Consider the following 19,505-nt stretch of genomic DNA (forward strand, 5'->3'; position numbering starts at 1 on the left):
TACCTGATATGTCCCAGTGACTGGGACTGGTCTGTGCTGTCAGAGAGCGCCCCCTGCTGACATGCTCATACACCTGCAGCTGAATGTTTCTCTACAGCAGGACGTAGAGAAGGCACAAGGCCCCTCAACAATACAACATTAACAATTCAAGATGCCCTTAAATTTATATTGTTGTTCAGGGTAAAAATTCCTTCATACATTTACACATAATAAAACCACCAAACCCAACTGTAATTATTTTAAAGCAGAATATTAATTGTTGCTGTAATCAGGACATTTTAGAAGTTGGGCCACATGTTAGTTAGTTAATGCATGACCTTAATAATAATCTCCTGAAGACATAAATGGTCCTTCTCCAGCTACCAAAGACTCAACAAAATGAACAAATGTGCAGTAGCATCATGGGAAAACAAACTGAGATGATTTAATTAATTTCTGAGAAGCATTAGTTATACCAATGATGGCTCCAGCACACTAAATCCAGGGGCCTAGGGTTTTTCCACAACAGATATGTGGCACAAAGACTATGGAAACCTCAGCGTTTGACCTTTAGTCTGACATCTGAGCCAAGATTATACTGAGTTTAAAAGCACTAGGTGGGTAGATTGCAAAATACAGTATGAGCTGGTAAAAGCTGTCACATGTTCACTGACGGTCTGTGGTGCCAGGAAAAAATAATAATTATAATCTTAGCACAAACAGACCATTTATTTATTTGTTTACAGTGTTGTACTTCTCTGTTTGTCTCATTATTGAGTGGCATATTTAAATAAATTGCCAGTTTAAAACTTTGTCCGCTCTACTCCAGTGGTGGACAAACTACTCGACTTGTTTACTTAAGTGAAAGTAGCAGGACCAATATAAAAATATTTTATTCCAGGTAAGTGTCCTTCATTTGAAATAATAGCCTACACGAGTAAACACACTGAAGTATTACCAGTACTTTTTCTTAGAGTATCAAAAGTAAAAGCTGCAGCCCATGTCAGAGTGTTGAATTATAGAATCACCTGAAAGATGATATTTGTTGCACACAAGTTAGTTTTGCTGTGGGACAACTAATTTCCCCTTAGCTTTCAACTCCAGCCAGTCTGAATAAGTCTAATCAGCCACATAAATGGAAACACCAGTGAGGGTATAATTGCATTGTAACCTATAGTAATCTATACTAATGCATCGTGTGCTATTAAATATAGTGGAATAGGAGTATAAACTAGAAGGGATTGGAAATACCTAAAGTTAAGGATAGTAAAAGTTACTTAAATCTGGACTGTACTTGAATATGTGTATTTATATCCATGCACCACTGGTCTAATGTTACTGCAGAAGTATTTTGGTTCATTATAAACCCAGGATGTGGCTGCTTGTATGAGCATAACTAATAATGAAGTCACAACTAAACGTATCCGACACATTCAGGTTGTTTGCAGACACTAAGAAATCATTTCGTGCACTGAGGCGTTTGATTTTGCCAAATCCTGATTGGTTCTTAGACGATAAGATCTTAGTTGCCTGCTTCTGGTTGGCTGCAGGAGGAAGATTGACACGTCGGATGGACCAATGGGAGGCTGCCACACTGTGGTTAGGAGCGGTTCCGCTGCCTTTACCTCTTTCTCTTTCTCTGTCGACTAGTCTGCACCGGGCCCTGACTGTGGAGGTTGCAGCCTGGACTTTGACACCCTGCAGGCACCGGAGAGGAGACTGTCACCGTCTCAGGCGCTATTTGTAGTTCAAATCTGTTTTGTTTTTTAACTCAAGAGACTTGTAGCTAGCGCGCTGTGCGATGTTGAGGCTGATCTTTTTGGCCGCTCTCGCGGGCTTCACCCGGGCCAGCGATGTGCTGGACTACACCGATGACGATTTCGAAAGCAAAATTGGAGACCACGATCTCATTCTCGTGGAGTTTTTTGCCCCTTGGTGAGTTTTGTTTTTGTTGTTTGCAGAGAAATTAAATTGTTCGCACGCTACACGAGCTAGCGCTAATGTTAGCTTAATTGCTTCGTGGTGAACAGTTCAACAAAACGACGGGCACTTGCAATACTTGTGACGCTGTGAATGTTTCTCTGAGGGTTTATGAATTTTCACAGTATATTAAAAATAATCACGTGTAAAAACTGAACAGAAATATTCACGATTTGTTCATTTCTAATTGCTCTAAATCATTCTCAATGGAAACTACGTACGAACAAGGCTATGAGGAAGTTGGGGGCGTGTCATTCTATCGTTGTAACGTTCTGATTGGCCAGAGAAGTTTTGGTGTCCACCTGTGATTGGTACAGAGGAGATGTGACGTGGATCTCCTGTGCCAAAATTGAATGTAATGGCAGATAATATAATTTATTAATTATATTTCTATAATTTAGCTGTACTTATTGCAAACTTTAAATTGAACTGATTATTGTGCTTCCCTTGTCACACCCAGAGTTGAATAAAACGCCAGCAAATTGCAGGTTATAGCTTCAAAGGGAATATTTGCTGGTTTTATTAGGTGTTTAAATGTTTTGGGGGAGTTGCACAATAAATAGTTAAACAAATAGTTGACTGACATAAAATCAGCTATTTTAGCCAGAAAATGTAAAACAGTTTGCAGCTTCTTGAATTTAAGAAGCATGTTTGTCTGAGCTATTGGTCAGACCATTAAAGTCAGTTTTTTTTGTTTTTTGTTTTTTCTTAACTTTCACAATTAATGGATCATATCAGTATGATTTCACAAAGCCGATAGAATGACCTCACCCTGAGAAATCACTAAATAATTCATCAAGATCTCCACCAAGCTGAATCCTGAAGACAGCTGAAGTATCATGTGTGCTCCTGTTTGACTGATCATATCCTCTTTTCTTTAGGTGTGGTCACTGTAAACGACTAGCACCTGAGTATGAGGCAGCTGCTACACGTCTCAAAGGCACTGTCCCTCTTGCCAAGGTATTGCACAACACAGTTCACTTAACTTTGTCCATGTTAGTCTGGCTTTGTGCACTCTGTACTGTAATGTAATGTTCACTTTCAGAAAGTGAATGATTCTCTCCCCTCCTCCCCCCTTTAGGTTGACTGCACAGCCAACAGTAACACTTGCAGCAAATATGGTGTCAGTGGGTACCCGACACTGAAGATCTTCAGGGATGGAGAAGAGTCTGGTCCCTATGATGGTCCCAGAACTGCAGGTATTTTCCTGTGATGTGTTTTTTTTTTTGACTCTTGAGAAGGCACAAATAACATAACTTTTTATACCTGCTTATTTTCTTGACTCAGGGCCATCTTCATTCTTTTCTGCTTTCCTCTTTCTGTGTAGATGGCATTGTTAGCTTCTTGAAAAAGCAGGCAGGCCCAGCATCTGTGGAGCTCAAGTCAGATGCAGATTTGGAGAAATTTATTGCAGACCAAGACGCAAGTGTTGTCGGTGAGTTACTGTTTAACTTTTAGCCATTGACACCTCTAGCAGTCCATTTCTTGCATGTGATGTGAGCATGGACCCACTTTCAGTACATTTCGACTGCCTCTTGTAAATGGTAAGGCATATAATAATCCAGTAAACTGAAGTCATTGCATTCTGGTCTGAATGAAATTCCTTTCTTTCTCAGGGTTCTTTGCTGATGACAGAAGCACAGCACAGGCAGAGTTTCAGAAGGCGGCTAGTGCCTTGAGGGACAACTACCGCTTTGCCCACACCAACTCTGAAGCTCTCCTCCAGAGCCAAAGCATTGATGGAGAGTGAGTAGCTCTTTCTGCATTTGGCCCAGACATGAATTCAAATACTCTTTCTGAGAAAAGTGGCGGACCTGTCACACCTGAGTGCCACTGTCCTAGTGACCAGAACTAATGACATTTCCTTTGTTGGTTTACAGGGGAGTCATCTTGTTCCGTCCGGCACGTCTCCACAACAAGTTTGAGGATAGCTCTGTCAAATTCACAGAGGACAAATTAACCAGCAGCAAAATCAAGAGGTTCATCCAGGACAACATGTGAGTGAGGCCTGTTGGTTAAATCCACATGCTGTTCTTTCGCATCCACCTATCTGTGCACCAGTCTGGCAGCAGAGATGATGGTTCATTTTATTTACTAACCATGTTTACACTAGGAGGACTTAAGGGCAGTTGTAAAACACAGTCTCTGGCATAGTAACAGTACATATTTACATGAGTGGCCCAGAGCCAACAGGACCCTGTTTAGTAGGTGAGATGTCTGCTCTGCAAACACAGGCTCTGCTTTGATTCAGGTCTGACACTGTGGCCTGATACAGTAATTCAGGGAAATACATTTGCACAGTAACAGAAGCTGTTTGGTGTTTGATGAACAAATAGTGTCTTCATACTCAGTCATTAGAATTACTGATGTGATCATTTCGCCTTAATTTTCCTGGAAAAAGCACAAAATTCTGATATTTGCTGTGTCTGCTGAGCAAACTGTAATGTTTGTGCTTCACTCATAAATTGGGCTTTTCTTTTTGTTCATGTGCTCAGTAAACAATGTTCTGATATAATCATATACATGTACTTTTTGTGTAAGCAGCTACTGTAATATTCTATTTGACCACAGGTATCACAATATCTCACTTTTATTTAAACGTTAAACACAGTTATTGATAAAATGCAAACACAGGAGATTACAGTAGTTGTAGGCTGTGTTTGTCTTGTCTGCATGTGGTTTACCAGTGTTTCCACTAATAGTTGTGCCAATGTTTGCAAATGTGCCACCTGTATTTTTATTTTTTTATTTTTTCCCACTTTGCACCTTTTACACCTTGTGATGCAAGAACAGATAAGAAGCCTTTGTCATTGTTAAAAAACTGCCAGTACCCATCCTAGTGGTGTTGAAGAGAAAAAATATGGTGCCTCATATCAGACACAAGCATTAAGACAATGTGTAGAAACACAATGTGATATAGAGACACAACAGGATTTTTTTTAAAAAGTAGAAGCAAAATAGGCAAATGAAACAGGGTAGAACAGTAGAATATGACAGTAGAGCACAAGATACGAGTAAATTAAACCTAATGTGTTTATGCTTGTTATACAGCTGTAAACCATGTGTATCACTAAATTATTTTTGTCCATAAAATACTGGAGATGTAAATTCATTCTAAACTGATAAATATATATATATTTTTCTGTGCTTCTCAGTTTTGGAATATGCCCCCACATGACCGATGACAACAAAGACCAGCTGAAGGGGAAGGATCTGCTCGTGGCTTATTATGATGTTGATTATGACAAAAACCCTAAAGGCTCTAATTACTGGAGAAACAGGTAGGAAATGCTCCTTTCTTTTTCGTTTTCCTAAAAACCTGACTTTTAAAACTGACCGAACTGACACTTTACAGGGTGATGAAAGTGGCAACGAGTTTCCTGGATCAGGGAAAGAAATTGAACTTTGCCGTGGCCAACAAGAACGCATTCAACCATGAGGTGTCTGAGTTCGGGCTGGATAGCAGCTCAGGAGAACTGCCTGTGGTGGCCATCCGCACCGCCAAGGGAGACAAATACGTCATGACTGAGGAGTTCACGTAAGTCAACACTTGGGATGGTTTTATCATTTTGTCTGGGGCATGTAGATGTTGGGGTTTCTAACATTCAACTCTTGTTTAAAAATTTGATGTGCACCTTCAGTGTTTCTCACATGATCTCTGTGAATACACTCAACCAGCATAAATGTTAAAGTGTGTCTTAGTGTTTGATGCCACGCTGCATAACAGTCACTTGTTGCCAGGCAGAAAACACAGATGTAGAAATATGTGAGGAATCCACTTTCATTGACAGTACAGGTGTCTCTTGACTTTCTTATTTGATATCCCAACAGTCGTGATGGGAAATCTCTGGAGCGTTTCCTGCAGAGCTATTTTGATGGCAAGTTGAAGCGTTACCTTAAATCAGAGCCCATCCCTGAGAACAACGATGGACCTGTCAAGGTGAGATGGAACGTTCATTATTTTCACTTAAAGCGTTTTTACAATAGCTTCCCTCTGTTGGTGTGATGTTCAGTGACTGAAAAGACAAACTTATTTTGAGTAATGCAACATTTACACCAAACCATTTGTAATTGCTTAAACTCCTCAGTGTGTCGAGTGTTTGGTTAGAGAAGCACATTAGTTTATTTCCTGGTACATACTGAGAGGTTGATTATCTGAACAAAGACTGACACTGAAAGCATCCAGGACATTATGTATTAACTTAAAAATATATAAATGTCCATAATGACTACACTTCTCATTTGTCTTCAGGTTATTGTGGCTGAGAACTTTGACTCCATCGTCAATGATGACAGTAAAGATGTGCTGATTGAGTTTTATGCTCCGTGGTGCGGACACTGCAAGAACCTGGAGCCTAAATACACAGAGCTGGGTGAAAAGGTGAGGCCACAGACTCATGACCTCCTAGTCCAAACAAAGACCCTGTCTGAGGTTGAACAGTGAAGGGAATCTGGTGTTTTCGTATCACTAATTTGATTTATCTGAATCTACTTTCACTGGCATTAGAGCAAGTGTTTGGATTATTTGTCTGACTTGCGTTGTCCAACCTAAAATGAAGTCCAGACAAGAGCTGCAACCAATGGATCATTCTCATTGTCAGTTAAGCTGCTGGTTACTTCTACAATCGATTTGTCTTGTCTGTCACAGTTTTAAAACATCTTCTTTAGCCCAAAATTATATATATATATATTTATATATAAAATAATAAGTGTCAGTCTTCAATTTAGTGATATCAAATAAAGAAAAGCAAACCCTCACCTGGAGAAGCTCTAACAGCAGCATACTGGCTTTAAAAATCAGTCACATCTCGAGTTACCTGTTACTTCAATGCTGTTGAAGTATATGTTGTGAACCAGTTTGCCAACACTGTTTTCTCTTTGCTCATAAAGCTGGCCAGTGATCCCAATGTTGTCATTGCCAAGATGGATGCCACAGCTAACGATGTTCCATCTCCTTATGAAGTCAGCGGGTGAGTTCCTGTAGAAAGTCTTAACACTTAACTCTTAAAATTCTTTTTTTTGTTTTTTTCTACTCTGATTTCAGCAAACATTGAAAATTTGGAAAGTTAATTAGAACTAGAGGAAAATATGGCTTGGCTGATATATCTGGGTGCATGTTTAAGCTTTACTGAAATGCCAGAGTAGGTTTGAGGTAATCTAGTTTGTCCTGTGAAATATAAAAGCTCTGTTTGTGAGTTGCTCTCCAGGTCTTAACTTCTGCAGCTCTAAAAAATGAACATAAGTGTATATTTAATAAGCACAAATTCTTATGAGTTTCATCTTCTACTTTTACAGTTTCCCCACAATCTACTTTTCCCCAGCCGGACGCAAGTTGAGCCCAAAGAAATATGAGGTGAGATCAGATGGAGATGAGTTTACTGCTACTTATTGATTACTACAGTTGCATTTGTTCAAGTACTTTTGCTTAAGTAAAAAATGTTTTTCTTTTAATTTTACTTTTACTAGTAACTGGTTATCTTTACACTGTTATTTCTACTTTTACTTATGGGTCTGAGTACTTCTTCCTATGTTGCTCATGTCTGTAGTCACTCTGCTAATCGTGTCTGCTCTCGTTCCAGGGAGGACGCGAGGTGAGCGACTTCATCTCCTACCTGAAGAAGGAGGCCTCCAACCCCTTGGTGGTGCAGGAGGAGCCCAAGAAGAAGAAGAAGAAGAAGGATGACAAATCAGAGCTATAAAAGCTCCAAACAGGAACTCAACATCCCCCGCCCCCACCATGACAGGAGAAGGAGGATTGGGGAAATCCATGCAGAGAAAGAACTAAATTATATTCCACTCTTAGTGAACTACCGAATGCTCTGAAGCCAAGTCGAAAAGACGCAGCCCTCCCTTTAGGTCCTCCGCTGCTCTGGGAAAGCTGTGGAAGGTGAGAGGTGGTGGCCAGGGCCTGTCTGATGTTTCAAAACAAAACAAATTTTTAGGGAAGAGGGACAGCTTTTGGAAAAATTGCAATTTTTATTTCCCCTGGTCTGTCTGCTACACGTCAGACTGGTGCACTTTGGTTTGACACCAGCCTCCAGTCATGTGTCACTTTCTTTGTTGTCCAACAGGATAATGGTAATGGTGATTTCTTTTTTTTTTTTGTTTTGTTTTGTTTTGTTTTTTTGTTACTGTTTGTTTGTTTTGTTTTGTAACACATTTGTTTTTGTACATTTGGAAGGATTGTGAAATAAAAAGGCCCACAAAACCAAAATCAGCCATGTGCTTTTATTTACGAATGCAAATGTATCTGTTAACAGGTTAAACACATTTCATGTGATTCCTCATTTTGGTAATTCCAATTATTTATTTTTATTATTCAGCAGCAGTTATTCCCAGACCTACTTGATATCCAAACCCCCCAAATATTCAGTTTACAAAGATATAAATCAAAAAGATTTTTACTCAAATTCTCAACTGATTTTCTTTTAATTTTTTTTTTTTTTTTTCTATAAATTGGGATGTTGAGATATAAAAAGTTGAACTGAATATGATTTAGAAACAATTCCTAAAAGAAACATGCTACTCGATGGGTCAGAACAGCAGGACGTTGTCAAAAACTGGTTTTCTGCAGTGTGAAATGTCATGTACAGTAAAAATTGAATAATCTAGATTAGTTTTACAGCTTTTTACTGAGCTGAAAGACTGACGTGCCCTGCTCATTAACATGTGTAAGACTGTCAGTACATTGTGTCACATATTTGCATTTATATTTTCAGAATAAGTGGTTATTAGCTAATCTGTAATGTTTTCAAATGAATTGCTTATTATTTGGTGTAATGTAAAAAGGCCCAGAGACCAATGTAATAACTTCAAATACCTTGTTTTATATATTTAAAACCTAAAGATGCATGACTGGGACATAAATTAAGATGCTGAATAAAGACAAAAAGCATAATTCTTCCCATTTAAACATTTTAACTTTTTATTTTCAGTTTCTTAAGATAAATGTGATTTTAACATAATTGTTTCAATAATGCACCGGGCCAGTAGGCGGCGAACCAACTGGTGTTTAGTGTCCTGTAATACAACCAACGAAGAAGAAAACGAGCCAATCAGGAGGAGAAGTGACAGGACGAGTCCGGGCATGTTGAGCTGCTGTACACGTGTTGGTTCAGGAGGTAATGTCCATGTTTCTGTTTTTCGTTATAAATATCGTTTTCTGTGTTTGTAGCTATTGGCAGACGTAGCTATTGGCAGACAAAGCTCTTGGCGTCTTTCCTGAGAATTCGTGACTTTTCCCACGTAAGTTGATTCATTTAGCACAATGTCTGTCGGTTTTCCAGCCCTGGAGGCCAAATTCTGTTCAGAGATCTACCCAGTTTAAGGTAAAAACACGATTCCCAGATTTCTGAGCCTTTAAGACCAGAGTTCACTTCACCAGCACGTATTTGTGTTTTTATAAGGTTCATTTGTCACGGCGCGTTGAAAAGATGCAGATAACCGAATCAAATGTTGTGGGTTTTGTGTTGTGGACACGTTGTGTTGGATTTATCATCAGAGTTGTCATGTTGGGGAAATGGAGTTTGGCAGCTTTTGTTTTGTCTCTTACCACATGAACATAAGAACAGTCATTTCCCACTGTCACCTAAACACATCACTGCTGTGATAATGAGACGTAATGTTATCAAGGCTTCTTTAGGGTTGGTGTGTAAACCTCATGTATTTGGTATAAACAAGACGTGTAGTGTTTTGGTATGTGGCCCTTACACTGCATGTTTAAGTCTTTGCCACAGTCTTAGTGCCAAAAGTATAAAACTGCCTCTTTTTGAGAGCAAATGTGTCGTTTTCAAAGTGGTTGTGCTGTGTTTTATTCTCTCAGATATGCCTGCAAGGACAGTTTCAACAGTGGATGATGGCAGAGGCGTCAAAAGGGAATAAAGCTTCCTCATCGGGGCTTCTCAACCACCGCTATTTGTGCAAAAAAGCAATGACACTTCGTGCCATGGAGGATGTAAGAGCCAGGATAAAGTGCCAGCAGAAGATGGTTATCGCTGACATGAAGAGGAAAAGACCAGACATGCAGAGTAAAACGCTGAATACAAATAAATTGGTCAAAAAGACTAAATCCAGTGATATAATGCAGGAAACTCAAAGCACTCATCCCTCTGAAAACAAAAGCACAGATGCTTCTAAACCTGGACTGTCTGTGTTGCCACCTAAAGTACCTGACCACCACAGTTTGGTCACCGCTCTCAGAGACAGCTGGGAGGTGGACAGCGGCTTCTCGTCTGAGACCAGTCCTCCAGCCAGTGGACGAAGCTCACCATTCCTCAGCTTGTGCCCGACCACTGTTGTAGCATTGGACTGTGAGATGGTGGGGACGGGGCCTGGCGGGCGCTGTAGCGAGCTGGCCCGCTGCAGCATCCTGGACTATCACGGTAACGTTCTGTATGACAAATACATCCGACCGTGCCAGCCTGTTACGGACTACAGGACCCGCTGGAGTGGAATCCGAAAACATCATCTGCACAACGCCACAGCATTTGTTCAGGCCAGGGAGGAGGTAAACTCCTGCTGATGCTAGTTCAACACTTTCTGGTTTTATGGGTTTTCTGATTCTGTGGACGAATAGGAGGAGATGGTGTCTTCATTTAAGAGCACAGAGGTTTTGGAAAATGAAATCAGAAGTTTAGATTCAGTGGTGCCAAACTGAAGTTATGTTCACCATGACGTAAATGACAACACAAACCAGCACTGTGCTGCTGGTGTGTAGTTCAGGTGGCCACCTAAGTATAAGATCTTTAATAACTGTAAAGCCACAGTCTGAATGTATTTATTTTGCTTTGCCAAGCAGGAGAAGTCACTTTGCAGATCGACTCTGTTGACCTGTCTCTGAGGAAACGAAGAAGAGAAACACTGAAGCTGTAGGGAAGTTTAAATAGGAAGAAGTTGGAAGTAGAAATCCAGCTCTTCCAGACAAAGGGACAGTGCCCTGATGTTAACAAACCCACTGACCTGCCTCTACATTTTAAAAAACACATGGCATTTGTCTCTACAGGACAAGCTACTGTCAGCACAAACTACACACCGCATGCTGCCATACCTGTAACTACAGGTACATTATGACAGTTGCCTTTTTTTTTTTTTTAAACACTTGTGTGGTCTCTTTCCTGTAGATCCTCGGAATACTTGAGGGCAAAGTGGTCGTGGGCCACTCCATCTACAACGACTTTGAAGCACTGGACATTCTCCATCCATGTCACATGGTCAGAGACACATGTACAACACGTCTCCTCTCCCGGTTGGCTGGTTTCCCCCGAGAACGCTGCCCCTCCCTCAAAATCTTGGCCCATAAGTTGTTGAACAGGAAAATACAGGTGAGACATTATTATTACTAGATATAGGCATCTCCAAATCTAATAAATATGTTTTGGTGTTTTTGTTTTTCTTCCCTTTGTGGTTATACAGTTGCTGTGTGCTTAGTGTTTTGACGGTGCTGATTGAACAGAGACCTGTTGCTAACCATGCTGGTGCTGTGTGTGTTGGGCGACCCAGGTTGGGAGTAGAGGTCACTCTTCAGTGGAGGACGCTCAGGCCGCCCTCGACCTCTACAAGCTGGTGGAGGGCGAGTGGGAGCAGGAGCTGCAGAACAAGCTGAGGGACGATGACGCTCCACACGAGCCCAGCTTCGCCTCCTCTAACCACTACATGCAGGACGAGTACTGGCCAGATGATGTTACCACTGACGGTCAATGAGAGTATGTATGACTCATTTGCTGAAAAATACCTCCTTGTAGGGTGATGTTCTTAGTCACTAACTATAAATAATGTGATGTCCCCTCATGTCTGAGGGGTTCAAATTACATACATGGTCTCATGTGAGAAGATGTACTGTATCGCATTAGTCTAAACACTTGTTAATTTATTTCCTATGTTCAACATGGTGTGAGCTGCTCACAGCATATTGTTTTGCTGTGACAGCTGATGTTTGTCAGCTCAGTAATAAAATAATGATCACAGACCTTATAAGGATTTGGTGCTCTTTAAAATATAATGTTCAGAGCTTGGGCCTTCACTTAAAGTATCTCCTCTTACTTGAAAATGATAAATGAACATTAACATGAATGTAGCTACGTTACAGTGAAGTTTTTTTTTTGTTTGTTTTTTTGCACAAGTGGCTGCTATGCACATACTCAACAGCAGCAATACATTTCGACTGTCTCCCAGGCAAAAGGAAACAATAAAAAATAAACTAGGAACAAAAGGTTTGACCTGTTAGCACCATGTGTATGTGTCTTTAAGAATTTTATAACTGTGTTGAGTTGTAATGGTGGTAATTTGTTACCTCTCATTGTAAGCTGCTCATAAGTGTCCTAATAAAATGGCATCATGTTAAAAAAATCTCCTCATTTGATTTCAGTGAGTTTGGAAATGTGTTGCTGGCAGTAATGAAGCCACAGATAATTATCAGCTGACTCTGCTGTTAGTGTCCGGCCGCTCACTGCTTTGGCTTCAGGCCTGTGACTTTACTGTTTTGATTCACTCTCACCAGTTGCAGCCTCATTTCAGCCACCGTACAGTATGTGTGTGTGATAATGACGCTCCTGGTTTCTTGTCCTTCCTGTTCACATACAGAGTCAGATCTTAATATAATGCAATCCATGCTAGTTGCAGTGGGAAAATCCCAACCATGGCATCATGTTCGTCCCAGTTGAGCCAATGCCAGATCAGCAATAAGTGCATTGTTAGCAGCAGTAACATTAATGGATGAAACCCTGGCTCTGTTGTTGGCAGATATTTTATGGGTCATTCAGCCAAGACAGTCAGCCATTCTTACTTTTTAAAGGGCTGTTTGTTTCTTTTTTTTTCTCAGCATTCCCAGTTAAATTCCAGTCACTGAAATCTAAAAGCCTACGCAACAAATAGGTTTTCAGAGTTTCACTGAGATGAAATGCTGCAAAACTTGATGAGGATGCACTGTATCCAGTTTCATATAATTTCAGGTTCACTTAATTATTGTAAGCTGAACATACAGCACACTGGGCTACAGGTGGAGATGTTCCCTGGTTCTGAATGTCTTAAACACACACTGACAACTTAGACAATTTAGAACTTGATCCTGCATTTCAGGCTACAGGGAGAAAACAGAGAAGCACTGTTTGCCCAATCCATCTAAATTTGTTCACCAAATCGCTTTATTGAGCAGATCAGGCCTGATTTGTGAGATTAGTGGTCAACCTCCTGTGCCCTCATCCTTGCATCAGGTGGGAAACCGTGTGCTGGTGACGTTAGTGGTGGGGGTCACAGGGAGGAAAAGGGACAACATCCAAAGTTTCAGCCACATGAACGACACAGAAACCTGCCTGAAAACATCCACAGCACCTCACGTTGGGGCTGAAAGCTTTTAAACTAGACACTATAAGGGTGTAGCATGTCAGAGCATTTCTTTGAACCTACATGTTGGTAGTGGGAGTACCCATGTGCATGCTGAAAACTGTCTGTCAGGGCTTGCTTAGGATGTTACTGATTAGCTCGGTTAACACTGTGGCTACTTTTCCATTAGGTAGGCTTTCAGAGGCGTTTACAGATGCTACTATTACATTTACTGTCCTATGGCCATTTGTTGAACCGCTGATTCTTTTCCTCTCCCTCAGTTGTGATTAGAGAGAAAGACTGAGTACTACATGTGAGCAAAGTGTTGAAAGACTGTTCACTTTAAACTTTCCTCTCAGCTCCTAATGCTGATGCACACACTCCACAGCACAAATGTCAAGGTGACTGGTGTGCACGGTGTCAGTGTGTTGTCTATGCTGAGATATGTGTAAGTGAGAATGAATATGATCTGAGTGCACCTGAATCTGAATCTGAATCCATAGCCTTGGAGCGATGGTTGTGGGCTTGTGTGCATGTGTCTGTGTGTCTGTGTGTCTGTGTGTGTAGACCAAAGCACAGATCTGATGATGTGTCAGATTTTCTGTGAATAAAGTTGTACTTTGCTTGTTTCGATTTGTTAAACAGCTGCATTTTCTGCTGTGCTTCCAAGTTCGCTTTGCTTTTTTCCCTGTTTTTTCTTTCTCTTGTAGGTGTGAAAGCCTCATCTTCAATCTGGCTGGTTCAGACCTAATTAGAACTTAAGTAACCAAACATACTCCAAGTACAGTGAGCTGACAGAGGTCATGAAAAGTTGATCCTATATTCTCAAATGTGTCCTCACATCGCACTGATCAGCAGCCACAATGGCCACTTTTCACCAGACCCAAGTCTCCCTGGAATGCAATCAAATCCTCCACCTCCTTAAACCACCTCTTACCTAAAGGGTCAACATTGCATCATCCAAAATGTGCTTCAGCTCTGCTGTTCATCACAGGAGGACCTCCACCGTTTCTCCTCCCTCTCCTCCCCCTTCTTCACATCCTCTGCCACTTTTATGCTGATTGAAAATCAAAAGGAAATCTGTTGGTCGTAATCTGGTGTGACGCCACTAATCCCAACGCTACAAATTATAGGTCCCGTCCACCCTGCGCCACACAGACCCCTGCGGCTCGCTGCTAACAACTTCAACATCTGCCTCAGGTAGGACTCGGCCTCTGCTGCTGAGGTGCTTTTCCTTCCTCTTTTATGCCTCAGATGTTTTACAACTCTTCTTCACTCTTCTTCGGCACAACAGGTGCTAAATGTTTTAACCTCTTTACTGACCCATTTAGACAGGGCTGTCAGTTTCAATATGTGGGAGGCAAATTATTTGAAGAGAAAATGTCGGACTTTGCACGTCAAACCTGCAGTGGGAATTATTAAGGTTTGGATGAATGAAACTGAAACAACGCTGCACAGGCAAAGGTCTTATTGGACGTTTCACTGTTTAAGTGTGATATACTTTGAATTAAGTTCAATAACAGTTAACATTTCATTTTTACTAAACTAGACCAAACCACTAATGGAGGAAATAACAGGCAGCTCAATCAATAATCAAAATAGCCTTCAAATATTTTAAAGCCAAATGAGATGTGACATTTTAAAACTGTGTTATTGATCTGTCACAAATTTTCTATCAATCAACTAATTTAGTATCAGAAGAAAAGAACACTGAATGTAGGTTTTAGGGCACATTAAGTTTGTATACTTTTGATTTTGCAAACACGCATTTAGACATTTCTGCTTCCACAGAATTTATCTACATGGTACTAAAGAGTTAAAACTTTTACAATCAGTGTGAGCCTTTTGATTATAAAAACAAAACACCACCAAGCCTTAATCTCCTGATAAATCATCTGGGAATGGGAAAATGCTAAATATAGTGCAATCAAAGTACCCTGTGATCGCTGAGAGGCTGCAGTGAAGAGGGATTAATGTGCAGCACAGTGTGGCCATTGTTTTTTGTTTTTTTCATTAAGACCCATGTGAGTCACAAATTCACTTTTCATTTCTTCCAGACAACACAAAGCAGAAGACATGGCTGTGGTTGTAAGTACCATCGTTTAAACCTGTTTGGGTTAGATCTTTTGCAAAGAGACAGTGCTGATGTTTCACTGTGACTGATAACACCCCCACCCCTCTTCAAGACATTTATTAGTCTTCATATAACATGGACTCAGCTGCAGCTCAACATTCAACCCATTGTTACGGATGCCGTCAACAGCCACAGCAGCCTTAGCTGCTAATCTCTGATCCCTGCTTCAGGTCTACAGCTTGTCCTTACCGTGTATTTGCAGGCTTTACTGGACTCGTGAGGGAGATTAAGCGAACACTGAGGCCTATTGATTATGATCTCGCAACACTGGCGGACAGACATTGGTCTCACTTGGATTAGACATGTTTTAAAGCTCACACACTGAAACCCATCAGCTTTTCTCCAATGTAACATGCAATAAAAAGTGAAAATCTGCAAGCAGGAGAATGAATTAGTGCTGTTCTGTATAAACAGTAAATGTGGATCTTTCTACACTCAACTATTTAAGTGTGCTAGTGTTTTCCATCATCCATTACAAACACGTTCCATGTTTTTTCTATTATCAGTCAGCCAGGAACCACAGTATCAAGGCCCTTGACCTGGTACAACTTGACCTTGACCACTAACAGCAGCTACGCCACATTTAGCTGTTCCAGTGTCATGGTGTTGCATTTTGGAGGCTGGATTACATGAATTGGCCTATTAGTAGTTAAATCGAATACAAGTATCATTAATGTTATTTGCTTTTCTGACTGTGACTGCATGCTGTCTGATGCATTAATGCTCTCTCCTCTCTGCAGAGTGGAACCTACCGTATGGTCTCGGAGGAGGAGCAGGCTCTGAGGGCCAAGCTAGAACGTCTCACCGTCAAGGACCACGGGCCAGTGTTTGGACCGTGTGCCAGCCTGCCGGACCACACCCGGCAGAAGGTACCCACATGTGTTCAGAATTTACAAATGAGATTTTTTACAGTGTGTGACTTAACTGTATAAACCATAACAATCTAAATATGAAATGAGAGCTGACATCTGGTGTGGCTCCCTCCTCAGGCCAAGGATGAGCTGAACGAGTCAGAAGAGAAGGTAGTGTCTGCACTGCAGGAGCTGCGAGGAATGATTAAGGAAAAGGCAAATGCGGGTGATGATCTGGCCATGGTGGTGCAGGACACCTTTGGGGAGAAACCAGACAGTTTGCTGGTCAGCTTCATTCGTGCCAGGAAGTTTGACGTGAACAGAGCCTTCGACCTTATGAAGGGTATGTCAGGAGGCAGAGATACTGACAGAGTTTGATCTCGTTCTTCTATAAAAGCTACAATTACGTTGCCAGTTTTGAGAAAAACTAGAATTCCAGTATCCATTATAATCTAGTGTGAATGAAACCAAGTCAGCAAGTCAGTCTGTGGTGTCTGAGATTTTAGTTATGACTGACAACCACACAGAGACAGACACTGTGTCATAGCTGTCTGCAAACAGATCATTTGCAAAGAAAACAAACTTGTCTAACTTGTGGAAATATTTTCACACCAACACAAGTGATAATTTTCATGACAAATATTGTCAGTGATTTAATGTTTCTAGACATTTGTTGTTGCCAAGGTTTAAAAAAGCCTTTCAAACTGCACTGAGAACATCATGGGACAGTGAATCTTAGATGTAGCTACACTACCAGTGTCTGACGACTCCACCTACTTTTATAGCAGTTGGGTAAACACCAAGATTGTCTTGTAAATTATAAACATACAAATGTGTTACTAATTATAAATTCAATGATTTTATAGACACCCAACCTTTTTGGCAATGGATGACACAAGTCAGTACTTGATGACAAAAAATTTCAACCCCCAACAATCTGATCCTGCGTCTCTGCCCAGGTTATGTGCGTTTCAGGAAGGACTACCCTGAGCTGTTTGAGAATCTGACCCCAGAGGCCGTACGCAGCACAATCGAGGCCGGCTACCCTGGCATCCTGCCGAGCAGAGACAAATACGGCCGTGTGGTTCTGCTCTTCAACATCGAGAACTGGGACTACGAGGAGATCACCTTTGATGAGGTAAGACCTGTCTGTCTGACCACAAATCCCACAAAGCACAAGAAATCAAATGTTTCCAAGTATTTGTTGCACCAAGTAGATCTTGTTATAAACATTTTTCATGTCACATTCTTCAAACGTTAACAGAAGACAGAAAATGTGATATCAGCTGTGTATGTCTGTGCGTGCTCAGATCCTGCGTGCCTACTGTGTGATCCTGGAGAGCCTGCTGGAGAACGAGGAGACTCAGATCAATGGGTTTTGTATCATTGAGAACTTCAAGGGCTTTACCATGCAGCAGGCATCGGGAATCAAACCCACTGAGCTCAAGAAGATGGTGGACATGTTGCAGGTGGGAAATCACATTCTTGCCCTGGTTGCAGCAATCAGAGGGAGGGACACATGGATATTATAGAAATCAGGCTTTCAAATGGCCTAAGTCGCCATAACCTTGTGCTTAAAGTTAACCATAACATATGTCGATTATTACTCATATCTGGTTGTGATTTGCAGGTTAAATGTGTTTAGATTGTGGGAGAAGCATGGCAGACGAGTAGAAAACTATTAAATAATGATATAAAGTCTTAGTACTCCACATTTTAGCCTTTAGTACTGTCTGCATGTGTCCCCTTAACTGCAGGTTTTACCTCCAAACTGTTTTACTCCTTTCATTTCGTCCAGGATTCGTTCCCTGCCCGTTTTAAAGCTGTGCATGTGATCCATCAGCCCTGGTATTTCACCACCACCTACAATGTGGTCAAACCATTCATGAAGAGCAAGCTGCTAGAGAGAGTGAGTTACACAAACCTGATTCATGAAACCTCATTCAGTCTATGAGACTTGACCAACTACCCCCAATATTCCAATGTGGAGATGTTTACTGTGGTTTAACATCTTGTGCTTCTTGTTATAAGCATCGTGCTGTTTTTGCATAATTTCTAGTCAACTCTAATCTGTTATCTTAAATAGAACCACAGTAACCCAAAATGCCACTCTAGACCTGGCTTTAAAACAAATTTTAAAATTTATTCCCATTGGGTTTATTAAACTTTCTGCCAGTGTATCCTAGATAAACATTTATATTACCACTCGGGTGATATAAATGCCTGATGCTAAAAATATGTGTAGTCTCAAATGCATGTAACAGCTACTGTCCTCGCTGTAGGTCTTCGTTCATGGAGACGAGCTGGAAAACTACTACAAGGAGTTTGATGCTGAAATCCTTCCTGCTGACTTTGATGGAAAAGGTCCCAAGTACGACGGCAAGGCCACAGCAGCCAAGCTGTTCGATTAACATTCTCCATCCCTTTGCCAACCAGTTGGAGAGCCAGTATATATTACAGTCCCCATTAAATGTGGAGACTCAAAGCCCAGTCTAGCTGTGTGGTTGTAGGAAAAAAAGTATTAAGAGTGTTTGAGAAGTCCAAGCAGTGTTGATTTCCAGAGGTCCTGACAAAGCACAAAGAGAGAGACTCACTTATTGTCTCCAATTGATACTTAAGCAGTTCTGGCCTTTACAGCTTTAGACCATTAATTACAGGCCTGACATACTTAACATATTTGCAGATTGCTCTCCAAAGCATATTACAGTTTTAAGAAGAATTCCCAACCAACCACTTCATAACAATAGTGTGAAAATCAAACTTTTTAGTTTTAAAACTAGCTTGAAATAAGCCATTTATTGTGATGACTATTTTAGACATTTGTATTTTTTATTTCAAATTTCTTATCACTGCCCAGTAAAGCAGTTTTATGCAGGAGCTGCTTTGAAGCCTCCTTGTCCATGTGTTAATGGAAGCACTGACATTCAGGATATTAGAGTTTGCAGGCAAACATCAATCCTTTTATTACACACAAACAAAAATAAATTTACATAATTCTTTCTATAATGTCCCTTTTCTCCCTTAGATTCACAAACATGAGAATCTAAGGAGAATTTCCTGAAAGTCACCAATAAGGAGGAGTTTTGACAGCAGTACATCCTCACAACTGCTTTACTGTAACTCTGAACAAAAAATATTGTTACACAGATTTTTAAACTTTGCATGTTGATTTTCATACCAAGTTCAAATGGAATGGAGTCTGAGTCAGTTGTAATTGTCAGATATGCATAAAGCTTAGTTAATGC

At 40.8% G+C, this 19,505-nt stretch overlaps 3 protein-coding genes across 4 annotated transcripts; all 3 read left to right on the forward strand.

The window, feature by feature from the left end:
• Window positions 1-1,594: 1,594 nt before the first annotated feature.
• pdia3 (protein disulfide isomerase family A, member 3) lies at window positions 1,595-7,911 on the forward strand. Its single transcript, XM_026312117.2, has 13 exons — window positions 1,595-1,914; window positions 2,841-2,919; window positions 3,041-3,158; window positions 3,287-3,394; window positions 3,576-3,705; window positions 3,840-3,956; window positions 5,115-5,240; window positions 5,315-5,497; window positions 5,791-5,899; window positions 6,212-6,340; window positions 6,850-6,929; window positions 7,255-7,312; window positions 7,539-7,911. Exons 1-13 carry the CDS (start codon window positions 1,781-1,783, stop codon window positions 7,656-7,658), a joined length of 1,491 nt encoding a protein of 496 aa, XP_026167902.1. The 5' UTR covers window positions 1,595-1,780; the 3' UTR covers window positions 7,659-7,911.
• Window positions 7,912-9,008: 1,097 nt separating this feature from the next.
• Window positions 9,009-12,226, forward strand: isg20 (interferon stimulated exonuclease gene). 2 transcript variants are annotated; one of them, XM_026310410.1, is made up of 4 exons: window positions 9,009-9,080; window positions 9,782-10,465; window positions 11,079-11,279; window positions 11,458-12,225. In XM_026310410.1, exons 2-4 carry the CDS (start codon window positions 9,812-9,814, stop codon window positions 11,656-11,658), a joined length of 1,056 nt encoding a protein of 351 aa, XP_026166195.1. In that variant the 5' UTR covers window positions 9,009-9,080; window positions 9,782-9,811; the 3' UTR covers window positions 11,659-12,225. The 2 variants fall into 2 exon arrangements, with proteins under 2 accessions (XP_026166195.1, XP_026166196.1); XM_026310411.1 differs by having other exon boundaries at window positions 9,072-9,204; window positions 11,458-12,226.
• Window positions 12,227-14,250: 2,024 nt separating this feature from the next.
• rlbp1b (retinaldehyde binding protein 1b) lies at window positions 14,251-19,421 on the forward strand. The gene is made up of 8 exons (XM_026311389.2): window positions 14,251-14,475; window positions 15,333-15,363; window positions 16,150-16,278; window positions 16,399-16,603; window positions 17,220-17,398; window positions 17,571-17,729; window positions 18,059-18,169; window positions 18,543-19,421. Exons 2-8 carry the CDS (start codon window positions 15,352-15,354, stop codon window positions 18,669-18,671), a joined length of 924 nt encoding a protein of 307 aa, XP_026167174.1. The 5' UTR covers window positions 14,251-14,475; window positions 15,333-15,351; the 3' UTR covers window positions 18,672-19,421.
• The last annotated feature ends 84 nt before the right edge of the window (window positions 19,422-19,505 follow it).

Source organism: Mastacembelus armatus, chromosome 6 (assembly GCF_900324485.2).
Source record: "Mastacembelus armatus chromosome 6, fMasArm1.2, whole genome shotgun sequence".
Taxonomy (NCBI): domain Eukaryota; kingdom Metazoa; phylum Chordata; class Actinopteri; order Synbranchiformes; family Mastacembelidae; genus Mastacembelus; species Mastacembelus armatus.